This window comes from Hippopotamus amphibius, chromosome 5, assembly GCF_030028045.1.
Source record: "Hippopotamus amphibius kiboko isolate mHipAmp2 chromosome 5, mHipAmp2.hap2, whole genome shotgun sequence".
Taxonomy (NCBI): domain Eukaryota; kingdom Metazoa; phylum Chordata; class Mammalia; order Artiodactyla; family Hippopotamidae; genus Hippopotamus; species Hippopotamus amphibius.
In genome coordinates this window covers 40,504,001-40,518,380 of record NC_080190.1, presented here as the reverse complement: position 1 = coordinate 40,518,380, position 14,380 = coordinate 40,504,001, and the positions used below count along the sequence as shown (strand labels likewise).

Genomic DNA, 14,380 nt, shown 5'->3' with positions numbered 1-14,380 from the left:
AAACAATTAAAACAGGTAACTTTTCTGGTTGTTACAGTATACTTCAATGAAACTTTTGAAACAATATGGGTATTTAATAAAAGGAAAAGGATCCCATCTCCTAAAACAGGAAATAAAAGCAGAAGTAAACAAATGGAACCTAATTAAACTAAAAAACTTTTTCAAAGCAAAGGAAACCATCGACAAAACGAAAAGACAACCTACTAAGTGGGAGTAAATATTTGCAAATGCTATGACAGACAAGAGATTAATATCTAAAATATATGAACAGTTCATACAATCCAATATCAGAAAAACAGACAACCAAATCAAAAAACAGGCAGAAGACCGGAATAAACATTTTTCCAAAGAAAACATACAGATGGCTAACAGGCACCTGAAAAGAAGCTCAACATCGCTAATTATTAGAGAAATGCAAATCAAAACAACCGTGAGATACCACCTCACACTGGTCAGAAAGGCTGTCATCAAAAAGTCTACAAATAACAAATGTTTGTGAGGATGTGGAGAAAAGAACTCTTGTACACTGTTGATGGGAGTGTAATTTGGTGCAGACACTATGGAAAACAGTATGGAGATTCCTTAAAAAACTAAATAGAATTGTCATATGACCCAGCAATTCCGATTCTGGATATAGATCCAGAAAAAATGAAAACACATGCCCCACAATGATCATAGCAGCACTATTTACAATAGCCAGGATATGGAAGCAACCCAAGTGTCCATCAACAGACAAATGGATAAAGAAGATGTAGTGTATATGTGTATATACAATAGAATATTACTCAGCCATAAAAAAGAATGAAAATTTGCCATTTGCAACATGGATGGACCTGGAGGGTGTCATGTTTAGTCAGACAGAGATGGGCAAATACTGTATAACTTTTTGTAGAATCTAAAAAAATAAATGAACGTATATAGCAAAACAGAAATAGTCTCACAGATATAGAAAACAAACTAGTTGTTACCAGTTGAGGGGAGGGAGGTGGGGCAGGACCTGATAGGGGTATGGGATTAAGACATATAAACTACTATATATAAAATAGATACGCAACAAGGATATATATTGTACAGCACAGGGAATTATAGGCATTATTTTGTGATAACTTTTAATGGAGTATAATATATGAAAATGAGTCACTATGCTATACACCTGAAACTAACATAATATTGTAAATCAACTATACTTCAATTAATAGACATAGATGAATGGATAAAGAAGATGTGCTATATATACACAATGGAGTAATACTCAGCTATAAAAAAGAATCAAATAATGCCATTTGCAGCAGCATGGATGGACTTAAGAGATCATCATACTAAGCGAAGTAAGCCAGACAGAGAAAGACAAATATCATATGATATTACTTATATGTGGAATCTTAAAAAAAAAAAAAAAAGAAATTATATACGAAACAGAAATAGATGCACAGACATAGAAAACAAACTTACGGTTACCAAAGGGGAAAGGGGTGGGGGGATAAGTTAGGAGTTTTGGAATAACATATACATATTACTATGTATAAAAAGATAACCAACAAGGACCTACTGTATAGCACAGGGAACTATACTCAGTATTTTGTAATAACCTGTAAGGGAAAAAAATCTGAAAAAGATTATGACTGAATCACTTTGCTGTACACCTGAAACTAACACAACATTGTAAACCAACTAGACAAGTACTTCAGTTTCAAAAAAAAAAAAACAAAAAACCAGCAACAAAATCCATACTCATGAGCAGTCACTCCCCATTTACCCTAGCCATCTCAGCACTAGGCAAGCACTAACCTACTTTCTGTCTCTGTGGATTTGCCTTTTCTGGGCATCTCATATAAACAGAATCGTATAATAGGTGGTAACCATCTTTGTAACTGGCTTCTTTGACTTAGTGTAGTGTTTTCAAGGTTCATCCATGTTGTAGTATGTGTCAGTATTTCATTCTTTTTTATGGCTGAATAATGTTCCATTGTATGAATATACCATATTTATCTGTTCATTAGTTGATGGACATTAGGGATATATCCACTTTTGGGTTGTGAGGAGTAATGCTACTGTGAACATTTGTATTCAGATTTTTGTGTGGACATATTTTTATTTTGCTTGGGTATATATCTAGGAATGCAATTCCTAGGGGGTCAGTAATTTCGACTATTAGGGACTGCTAAAGAATATTAAGACTATAGATGTGTATACAATCCCTCACATGCAACGGTTCCTGGATGTGGTCAGAAGATGAAGCATTCCAAGTTGAGATTGGTCTGTTTATAGTAACCTAGATTACCTGCTAGGAGGTTTTATTTGTTTTATTTTCATCTTAACAGTTTTAGTTTATTTTCTTATAATTTGTTTATCTTACCCACAAGTGAAGTACAGAGGGAAAAAAAATGCAACGAACTGAGTACTCCGTTAGGTTAGGTAATAGCTGATTGTGTTAAATATTTAGAAGCTAATGAGACTAATTTTCACGGGTGGCTTGTTGAATGGGATGTAGTAATATAGAGGCAATGTGATGTAGTAGGCAGGTGATTGGATTTGGTTTGAGTCCTGGTTCTGCTTTATTGATGCTGCAGATTCCTCACTTCTGAAAAAGGGATTGTTGTGATAATCAAATGAGGTAATGTCTATTAAAGCACTTAGTATAATGCGGTATACAGATATGGTATTATCATACGTGAGAGTTCCCTGGTCAAAACATGTCCTTAATGTCTTTGTTGGACATTCACATACCTTCCCTCCCCCTGCTGCTGTATATTAGAAACAAATACTTCATAGTACTTAGTCTCTTCGAAAATTGAACTCATTTCTTAAACTGATTCCCTTTTCATCAGCAAGATGGAGAAAATTTTTACTCATTTTGGAGGACTACTCCTATATTTGTGAATTGAAAAAAAGATTAATTTAACAATATTTTAAACATCTACTGTGATACATGTTAGACACTGATACATGTTAGGCAGTGTCTTAGGAGCCGGATACAGTGAAGAGTAAGACAAAGTCATTGCACTTGTGACCCTTACAATCCAGAGAAAATAGAAATGTATATAAAAGCCATGGGCCATGGTATAACTATTTATGTAAGATTGTAAAACAGTATAAAAAGTTGAAGGAGAGCTTGACCTTGTAAGACAGGAAATGATTTTGGCCACTGCCTTCTTTTCTAACTGAGGAAGGAGAGTTAGCACTGATTGTGAAGAAACTGGCAGATACTTTTCAGGGACTGGTTTTGTCTATACTAAAAGACTAATTTGGGTTTTAAAAAATATTTATTTAGCTGAATCAAAGTGAAATCTTCTTAAACAGGTAAAGGAAAGAAAGTCAGTTTAGACACTTCTGTCAGATTTCTTTCCAAAAAACAGAGTGACACTACCAGTTTTATGAGCAGTGCCAAAGATTAAGGGTACTTCTCAAGAAAACCAGTATATGCTTGGCAAAGACCGAATAATAAGTTAAGAAAAACCCAAAAAACTTATAGACTTTATTTTTTAGAGCAGTTTTAGGTTCACAAGAAAAATGAGTAGAAATTAAAGAGTTCCTGCATGCTCCCCCACGTACACAGCCTCCCCACTGCTAATATCACACACCAGTGTGGTATAATGTTTAAACAGAATATTTTATCTTTGTGTTTTTTATGATCTGTTCTATTAAAACATTAACCTTTTTTTCTTCATGACTTTTAAAGTTCTTTTTTTGTATTTGTTGAGCTTATACTGAGTGTTTATATATATATATGTATATATATATGAAAGCAATATTTTGTTATTAATATTATCTGAGGACATGTCTTTCACTTAATTCTAGAGTTCCGAGGCTACTTTTTGCTTTCTCCGTCCCTCCTCCACCCCACATTGAGATGGTACACAGGTTGTTATCTTTTTTTGTTATCTTTTTATATTAACATTAAATCAAAGATATTCTTCAGTGTTTCTGAATGTTTTTCAACATAATTTTCATAGCATTAGTTTACTTCACAGGAAAATTGGAGATTGCAAATGATGTTAATTGACCAGTGTCAACATTTTGATTAAATACAACCAAATATATAAAATGTTATATATAAAATATAATCCTCCAAATCCATGGTCCTTGGCTCTTACTAGTATCTTGACTTTATTTTCCTTCTTAAACCATCACTACAGTGATGGGATTAAAGTTAAAACCAGTAAATTTACTATTTAAGCAAATTTAAACATCTGTTGCTGTTTAAGCAGCTGTGATTAGACAAGCAGGTCTGGATTTTATTCTACTTTCCCATTCCCCATTATCTCTGTTAGTATGTTTTTATTTTTTGATTGGGGAGATTCAATAAGTCACTTACTGCTTTTTTAAAGTAAGGTTTATATTTTGGACTACACAGTTACTTATCTCAAGAGATCTTCCATTTTGTCAGGGATGCTCTCAGATACCAGAATTAATTGCTGTAAATATATGTTACGATCATTAAATAATTCTCATTAGCCTTTTTTTCTACCTTTTCATTTACTCAAATCTTCGATATTTTCAGATTTCACTGTTGAATAAGGGTATGCTTTTTAAGGTTGTGTAGTTCCACATTTTAACATAAGATGGCAGCATTGAAAAAAGTATAGTGGCACCAAGTGATTACTTAGCCCATTGCAACTAGGGAACTTTGTCTTAAAGTTCTTAGGAACTTTGAAGCTATGAGCCTTGTGTTAAGAATTTCTGGGTGGTTGGGGTATGCAATACTGAGTCAAAATGATAATGTATTAAAGTAGAATGAGTTAAAAATCCATTTGGTAATCTAGTCATCTTTTGTTAAATACTTAACATGAGAATGCCATTATGTTCATTCTGAGGCTAAACAGACTTTAAAAATCTATATCAAGTTATCTCTGTCTTTCAATATTAAATTTACATCAAAAAGTAAAGTTCTTAGGAATGTATGCAGATACTAATTCTCAGAATATGTTTTTGCTTGTCTTTTTGCTAACTTACCAAAGTCAGTGTTCCATGGAGTTTAACTAGGTACCAGATACTCTTTTAGTGCTAGTTGTTGAAAGATACTGGCTAAATAAAGTAAAAGTTAATATAACTAGCCTGGCTGTGCTTTGAGTTCAAATTCAAGTGTCCATTGGTCATCTGGAAAGACATGTTTTGACTCTCAGTAGAGTGTAGGTCTGTGATGTCTGGAAATTTATTTCCCTGCTCTATCCTCAGTGTCTAGAACAAGCCTGCCATGCAGTTGGTGCTCAGTATGTAATGAAGGAATATCCACAGTCCTGTAGTCCCTGTTTATCCTCCCAGGCATCCAAGTCAAAAACTTGTTCATTATTCTTGACTCTATCTTCCTCACCTTCTACATCTACACACCATATTGTGGGTTGTTGTTTTTTTCTTCCAGTTTTATATCAAGTCCTTTCACTTTTCTTCACCCCTACTGCTACCACCTCAATTCAGGCTAATAGCTTCTCTCTTAGATTTTAGCAACTGCCTCCTAAGTACTTCCCTGATTTTAGTTTTACTTCTACTCTGTTTTAGTGCAGCTTATTATGCAAGCAATAGAAGGTATATACAAAGATGAATACATTTAAATTATTGTGTCAGGGAACTCATATCCTAGTTTGGAAGTTATCTATATAACAGCACTAAAACATGTAAAAAGAAGTGCTGAAGGAGAACTGATTTGAACTGTTGGGGTTTGATAAAGGCTTTATAGGAGGAGGAGTTTTTGAGGTTGGTCATTGAAGATTTCTTTCACAGACCTCAGCATATCACTTGTTTTGATTTTTTAGAACTTTATTGAAGTATAATTGATGTGAAATAAACAGTGCATATTTAAAATATACAATTTGGTGAGTTTTTACATATTTATACACCAATGAAACTATCACCGTGATCAAGATAACAAACTATCGCATGCAAAAATTTCTTTGTGACTCTCTCTAATATACTTCCCACCTCTTGTTCCTAGGCAAACCACTGATCTGCTTTCTGTCACTATAGATTAACTTGTATTTTCTAGAATTTTATGTAATGGAAGGAACCATATAGTATGTATATGTACTTTTTTTTTTTTTTTTTGGCTTCTTTCACTTAGCATAATGGTTATAAGATTCATTTATGTTGTGGATATCAGTCATTCATTCTTTTTTAGTTATTATTTTACTTAGTATTCCATTACATGGATACACCCCAATCTGTTTATCCATTCTCTTTTTGCTGGATATTTGGGTCATTTACAGTTTGGAGCTATTACAAATAAAGCTGCTGTGAATGCTTGTGGTCTTTGTATCAACATATGCTTTAATTTTTTTTGGGTAATTAATACCTAGATATGGAATAGCTGAGTCATATTTAGGTATATGTTTAACTTTTTGAAAAACTGCCAAACTCTCCCCACCAATGTATGTTACAGTTATTCTACATCTGGGCCAACACTTGGTATGGTAGGTATTTTTTAAATGTATATATAAATTTATTTATTTATTTATTGACTGCATTGGGTCTTTATTGCTGCACGTGGGCTTTTTCTAGTTATGGTGAGCAGGGGCTACTCTTTGTTGCATTGTGTGAGCTTCTCATTGCAGAGCAGGGAGCTCATGCAGACTTCAGTAGTTGCTGTTGCTGCACGTGGGCTCTAGGATGCTCGAGCTTCAGTAATTGTGGCTCACGGGCTCTAGAGTGCAGGCTCAGTAGTTGTGGCGCATGGGCTTAGTTGCTCCATGGCATGTGGAATCTTCCCGGATCAGGAATCGAACCTGTGTCCCCTGCATTGGCAGGCAGATTCTGTTTTTTGTTGTTGTTGTTGCTGTTTTTATATAGAGAAAATAGGTTATGCAATCAGGAAAATTCTGTGGAAGAAGTAGAAGGCACTTCAGGCTTTGAAGTAAGTCAAGGAAGTAATTCCTTACATTATAATTCAACTCACGGGCATAGGTAGACAATATCTCTTTCAGAAATTCAAAAATTTAGAATTTTAATTAAAAATATTTACATTTGTGGTCATACAGAATTTGATTGTTATTTTCCTTATTCATCACATAAAGAAGGATCACAATTTATTATCTTACTGAGTGAGACAGACGGATTCTTAACCACTGCGCCACCAGGGAAGTCCCCATGATAGGTACTTTTAATTTTTGCCATTCTCATGGGTGTGTTGGAGCACCTCATTGTGGTTTTAGTTTGCATTTCCCTAAAAACTAGTGTTGGAGGATGAAGGGAGTGAAAAGTACCCACCAATCTGAGAAGGCATCTTGAAACCAAAACAAAAGGTGGGCAACTCCATGTAATTAGTCGATCAGTTTGTTATAGGGTAACTTACTCACATGGTGGGATCAGGATCAGGCAGACAGTGATCTGGAAGCATTCACAACTGTATTCTGCACCGTTGGGGTGGGGGGGGGTGCGTTGGGGGGCATCGGGACAATTTTATAGTTAACCGAGGGTATGGGGTAGGAACTTGGAAATAGGACGTGCATTCCTAAGTCAAGATTCACGAATGGGTGACTAGTCTGGGCGCTGGGAATACGTCAGTGAAGGTTTTTATTGTTTGGGGGCTAACAGAGCATTGAGGCCACCTGATCCTAATGATTATTAAACAATATCTATTAATTACAAAGCCCTTGATGACAGAGAATTGATTCACTGCTACACAGTACAGTCCTGAGCAGGATCAGCAGAAGGACAGGAGAAGCTGTAAGGGCTCAAGATGGTATCAGTTATGCTAACAGTCATACAACTAGTGATATTGAGCATCTTTTTGTGTGGTTATCTTCCATCCATATGTTTACTGTGGTGAATGGTCTGTTCAGATCTTTTGCCATCTTTTAAGTGGGTTTATCATTTTTATTGTTGTAAGAGTTCTTTATGTATATTCTAGATACAAATTCTTTCTCAGATTTATGCTTTACAAATATATTCTCCTAGTCCGTGATTTGCCTTTTTTGTTTTTATAATAATGTCTTTTACGGGCTAATATTGTCCCACTATTGAGGCAATTCCTCCTGACATCTATTTGGTGCCCAGTATATTTTGAAGTTTTCCTAGTCTGGCTTGTGTGAACACACACTACTCCTGGCCTTGTCTTAGCTTCAGGAATTTTTTTCACCTCTTTCTTTTCAACACTTTTTGCCTGCGTTTGGATAGTTTTCTCACAGTCATGAGCTGATCGGTACTAGCTGAAAACTTGAGGGGAGTCCCTGCAGATCTCCCCTGTTTGGTATTCTAGCCTGTTTGGCCTTCCTAAATACTCAGTTCTGTCTCATCTTCTCAGAAAGATTGCCGTGCTCTGTTTAGGTTCCCCTGCCCTGTGTTGCAGCTTGGAAACTCTAGGCAGTTAAGATGGGACAGCTGTTGGGATTCACCTCATGTGCCTTCCCTCGCTCTTATTCTCACTGTTGTCGAATGTCTGAAACTGCTGTTTCATATATTTTGTCTGGCTTTATAGTAGTTTAAGGCAGGAAGGTAAATCCAGTCCCTGTTACTCCACCTTGGCTGGAAGCAAAAGTTATTTCTGTGTATTTTTGCTTGAAAAAAACTTTATGCTTGAGTCATTTCATTTCATATTTGTGTTAAACTGTCAAACCTGATGCTTCTCCAAATGCCTTATTGGAGCTGATGCTTCAATCAGATGTAAAAGAAGACTTAAAATTTTATCTTTCTTCATAATTTTCTTCACAAAGCATCTCATACCTCTGGCAGTTCATGTTGCTTATTTGTGCACTTATGTAAGTATGGGAGTTATATGAGTTGTCTAAAGCTCTATTTGATATTCCTGGATCATGTTTAAAAACACACTTTGTGTAACATTAGTTGAGCATGAAACATGAATTAAGAGCTTAGAAAAATCTAAGCTGAGTACATTTAGGGGAAAACATGCAATTATTAGTTTTTTTTCTAGTGGAGCTTTTTTTGAGGTGTTTTACCTACTTTGAACACATGCATAGTCATCAAACCTCATTTAACAACATAATTTTAGACTTCAAATTAAATTTCCTTTTTAATGGAAGATTTGATAAAATCTCCTTACCAACTTATATAAGTAAAAAAAGGGCTGTAATTTGGAGAACTGCATTCTTATCTTGCTAGGTAACATTACGTAATTCACTTGTGTTTTCCTTATTTCTAAAATAAGAAGTCTTGACCAGCTCTCAACCCTAAAATATTAGAATTCCAACTGTATTTCCACATATAATTCATATAGGTTACTCATTTGTTTTCTTATATTTGTATTAATAGTTTACATTTTCTAGGGCTTTTTAAAGTTTTTAAAGCTAAAATGAACCTCTGTAAAAGTGGTTTTGTCACTTTTTGGAAAATGTGACATTTCAAGTTTAATGCATTTTTATCAGAGAGAGAGGGCAGAATTAAAGGTTTATGCCATGCCTTTTTATTCCTTGTTTTTGGGGAGGCTGTTGTGCTATAAGTTCTAAAGAATATCATTGCAAGTCAAGGATATAGTTAATATGAGAAATGTGACTAATAGAAGTTTGTTTATTGACGGATTGGAGTATGCAGTTAAAATATAGAGAACAGAAACAGCATGATTCAAGAAAAATAGGAATGTTCAAAGCAAATTATAGAATATCTGAATTTTTCTTAATTTGGTGTTAAGTGTGTAAATTTAAAATGTAACAATCTGTTTAGACATTTTAAATATAGGGCTCATTAGGATAAAATTATTAGACTTCTCTGAAACACACATGATTCAGAAGATAAAAAAGATAAGAAAAATGTGGGACAGCATTGCAGATGTACTGTTCCTCGGGATGTCAGATTGTAACATACAGAACAGGGATTCTTAGAATCTGGAGAGTCTGAACTCCCAAAACTGTATTCTGGTTTTCATGAGTATGTGCATTTCTCTAGGGTGAAATCCTAGATTCATTCCTTTAGATTCTCAAACAGTTTTATGTCCCCAGTAATTATAAAACTATAGATACAGTGAATATTGAATATGCATCATTACTGATATCCTTGGCAGCTCCTCCTTTAAAAAAATTTTACACCTTCCTACCAAAAGACTGCATCCTTTGTTTAAAGGTAAAAACCTAGTTCTTTCTGTCATGGCATCTTGAACCTCACAACTCTGTTTATTGAATGGCCATATGATACAAAGAAAGCTATTTACATGGGACCATAGGTAGAATGGAACATAGCGGTCTTTATACTCAGCAATTTTCTGACAAAATTATGTTCAGTGGCCTTATATTAGGAATTGAGTAAACTGAGAAGTGATTTTTTTTTTTTTTTTTTACATTCTTTCCCCTTTTGTCCTCCCATACATTATGTTCTCTTGTTCTCTCTGGTCTTTCTAAAACCCCCAGCCGCTAGAGAGAGACACACACACACACACACACACACACGCATACACATTCTGTACTCCCTATTCAGACATATGCACACACACTCTTACCCACTGGCTGTTACCAGTATTTTGGGCTTAATCATAAACCAGCTTTGCTTTGAAGAAGCTCGGGAATAAAACCCAGAAAAATTCCCATGCCATCCTTGGAACATGGGTATATTTGAGGAGAAACTGGGGATTTGGTTCTTTCAAACAGCAGTTGGGCCTGTACTAACTGAAGTAAATCAGTTCCTAGCAGATGACTTAGAGCATTCCTAAGATGTACTCTCCATTATGAGACAGAGCAAAGAGCGGTGTGTTCCTGAGATGGAATCTACTACCTTCACAGGAATTACTGATTTACTTTACAGAAACCTGGCACATACCTTTAATGGCTTCTGATGAAAACTGGACCATAAATAAATACTTTTGTATATTTGTTTTGACATCTTTAGAGTTACAAAAACAACCCCAAATTTAAAAATCACTGCTATATGTGCACACACAGAAACTCCACAGCTCTTTAGCCTCCACTAATTGAAGGTATCCAAGTCCCCATTTTTGAGTGTTTGGAAATAATTTAGACTAGAAACACAGTATGTTTTTACATTTAACATGTGTGCTACTTTGTCAAAGAAAATTGAAATGTGACTAAGTCTTATTTATAATGGCAAACAGGTATAAGCATAAGCAGCTGTTTAAGAGGGATTGTATTAACTCTTTGGAAGGAAAATGTGCTTTTTTGGTCACATATATTCCCATGTAGTAGTTTTTGTTGTTGTTGTTGTTGTTTAACGAATAAACGTTATTTCCTAGAGCAGTTTTAGGTTTACAGCAAATTGAGCTGTAAAACATTTTTCTTATAAACCTCCTACTACTGCCCATATCCTGAACCTCCCTCACTACTGACACCTCACACCGCAGTGGCACATTTGTTATAACTGACCCTACGTTAATACATCATTATCACCAAAGTCCATAGTTTACATTAGGGTTCACTCTTGGTGTTGTACACCTTCTGGGTTTTGACAAATGTGTAATGACACATATCTGCCATTGTAGTATTGTACAGAATAATTTCACTGCCCTAAAAATCCTCCATGCTTTGCCTATCTATCCCTCCCTCCCCACCAGACCCTGGCAACCACTAATCTTTTTACCACCTTCATAGTTTTGCCTTTTCCAGAATGTCATATAGTTGGAATCATATGTAGCCTTTTCAGATTAGCTTCTTTTACTTAGTGATAAGCATTTATGTTCCCTCCGTATCTTTTCATGCCCTGATAGTGCATTTCTTTTTAGTGCTGCACGTGATTGCATTGTCTGGATGTACCACAGTTTATTTACCCACTACTAAAGGACGTCTTGGTTGCTTCCAAGTTTTGATAATTATGAAAAAAGTTGCTATAAAGATCCATGTTCAGGTTTTGTGTGAGCATATGTTTTTTATTTATTTGCATAAATACTAAGCATCACAATTGCTGGATCACGTGATAAGAACATGTTTAGTTTTGTAAGAATCCACCAGTGGCTGTATCATTTTGCATTCCCACCAGGAATGAATGAGAGTTCCTATTGCCAGCACTTGGTGTTGTCTGTGTTCTGGATTTGGGCCGTTCCAATAGGTGTGTAGTGGTATCTCATTGTTTTAATTTTTAATTCCCTGATGACATATGATGTTGAGCATATTTTCATATACTTAGTTTCCATCCATGTGTCTTCTTTTGTGAGGTGTCTGTTCAGGTCTTTTGTCCATTTTTTAGTTGGGTTGTTTTCTTATTGTTGAATCTTAAGAGTTGTTTGTATATTTTAGATAACAGTCTTTTATCAGATGTGTCTTTTGTAAATATTTTCTCGCAGTCTGTGACTTTCTGTCTCATTCTCTTGACATTGACTTAAGTAGAGCGTAAGTTTTTAATTTTAAGAAGTCCAGTTTATCAATTATTTCTTTCATAAACTATGCCTTTGGTGTTGTATCTGAAAAGTTATTGCCATGCCTGAGGTCATCTAGGTTTTCTCTGATGTTATCGTCTAGGAGTTTTACATTTAAGTCTCTGATTCTTTTTGAGTTAATTTTTGTGAACAGTGTAAGGCCTGTGGCTATATATATATATTTTTTTTTTTACCCCTGCATGTGGATGTCTAATGTTATAGCACCATTTATTGAAAAGACTGTCTTTGTTTCATTGTATTGCCTTTGCTCCTTTGTCAAAGGTCGTTTGACTTTATTTATGGAGGCCTATTTCTGGGCTCTCTCTTCTTTTCCACTGGTCTATGTCTGTTCTTTCACCAATACCACATTGTCTTCATTACTGTAGCTTTATAGTAAGTCATGAAGTCAAGTAGTGTCAGTCCTCCAACTTTGTTCTTCTGAAATATTGAGGGTTGGCTATTCTGTGTCTTTTGCCCTCCATGTAAACTTTAGAATCAGTTGGTTGATGTCCACAAAAATAACTTGCTGGGACTTTGATTGGGATTATGTTGAATCCATAGATCAAGGAAGGGAAAACTGACATTTTGACAATTTTGAGCATGGAATATCTGAGCATGGAATATCTCTTCATTTATTTAGTTCTTTGATTTCATTCATAAGAGTTTTGTAGTTTTCCTCATATAGATCTTGTACATATTTTGTTATTTTATACCTAAGTATTTCATTTTTAGGGTTGCTAATATAAATGGTAATGTATTTTTAATTTCAAATGGAAATTTGATTATTGTTAGTATATAGAAAAGCAATTGACTTTAATATATTAACCTTGTATCCTGCAATCTTGGTATAATTGCTTATTGACTCTAGGAGGGTTTTTGTTTTGGTTGATTCTTTGGATTTTCTACATAGATGATCATGTCATTTGCAAACAAAAACAGTTTCATTTCTTTCTTCTCAATATGTATACCTTTTCTTTTCTTTTTTCTTCTCTTCTCTTCTCTTCTCTTCTCTTCTCTTCTCTTCTCTTCTCTTTTCTTTTCATCTCATTGCATTAGCCGGGGCTTGCAATGTTGAAAAGCAGTGGTGAGAAGGAGTGTTCTTGCCTGTACCTTATCTTAGCAGGAAAGCTTTGAGTCTCTCAACATACATTAATTCTAGGTTGGTGGGTTTTTTTTTTTCCTCTCAACACTTACAGATATTTTGCTCCACTGTCTTCTTGCTTGTATGGCTTCTGAAGAGAAGTCAGATGCAGTTCTTATCTTTGTTCCTCTATAGGTAAGGTGCTTTTTTCCTGTGGCTTTCATGATTTTTTTATCTTTAATTTTCTGAAGTGTGTGTATAGGTATAGTTTTTTTGGAATTTATCCTGTTCAGTATTCTCTTACTTCCTAAATATGTGGTTTGGTGTCTGACATTAATTTGGGTAAATTCTCATTCATTATTGCTTTAAATATTTCATCTACCCCTTTTTTCTCTTTCTGGTATTCCCATTACACATATGTTAATTTAAAACTTTTGTAATTGTCCCACAGTTCTTGTATACTCTGTTTTGTTTTTCCAGTCTTTTTTCTCTGTGCTTTTCAGCTTTGGAAGTTTCTGTTGTGATATGCTCAAGCTAGAGATTCTTTCCTCATCCATGTCTGGTTTACAAAGATACTCCTTGTTTCTATACTGTATTTTTGATCTCTAGTATTTATTTTTGATTCTTAGAAATTTCATCTCTTTAATTATTCATTTGTTCTTGCATGTTGTCTGCTTTTTTTTTTTTTTTTTTCCATTAAAGCCCTTAACAGATTAATTATATTTTAAAAAAATTCCTGGCCTGATCATTCTAACATATCTGCCATATCCGACTCTGGTTCTAATGCTTGTTCAGTCTCTTTAAATGATGTTTTTTGCCTTTCGGTATGCCTTATAGTCTTTTTGTTGAAGGTGGACATGATGTACTGGGTAAGAGGAACTGTGGTAACTAGGCCTTTCATAATATAGCAGTAAGGTGTGGAGGGAGGGGAAGCATTCTATAGTCCTGTGATTACGTCTCAGGCTTTTGATGAGCCTGTGCCCCAATCTGTGAACTTCACCAGTGCCTCTCAGTTTTTTTCTCCTTCTTATTTTTTTTTTTAATTTTTTTAATTTTTTTTA

General features: G+C 34.8%; 1 protein-coding gene across 7 annotated transcripts in view; it reads left to right on the top strand.

Annotated features, from left to right (window-relative positions):
• MINPP1 (multiple inositol-polyphosphate phosphatase 1) overlaps positions 1-14,380 on the top strand; it is a 46,970-nt gene that overhangs the window by 20,627 nt on the left and 11,963 nt on the right. For 4 of the 7 annotated variants that reach the window (XR_009053736.1, XR_009053737.1, XM_057735141.1 and 1 more), the window contains one exon: positions 3,799-3,861. The exons of the other annotated variants lie outside the window; for them this stretch is intronic. Coding sequence is in view for 2 of the 4 variants with exons in the window: in XM_057735141.1 (XP_057591124.1) it covers positions 3,799-3,861 (63 nt within the window). In the remaining 2 variants the exon portion in view is untranslated. Of the gene's footprint in view, positions 1-3,798; positions 3,862-14,380 lie in introns of those variants that run through there. 7 annotated transcript variants of the gene reach the window in all.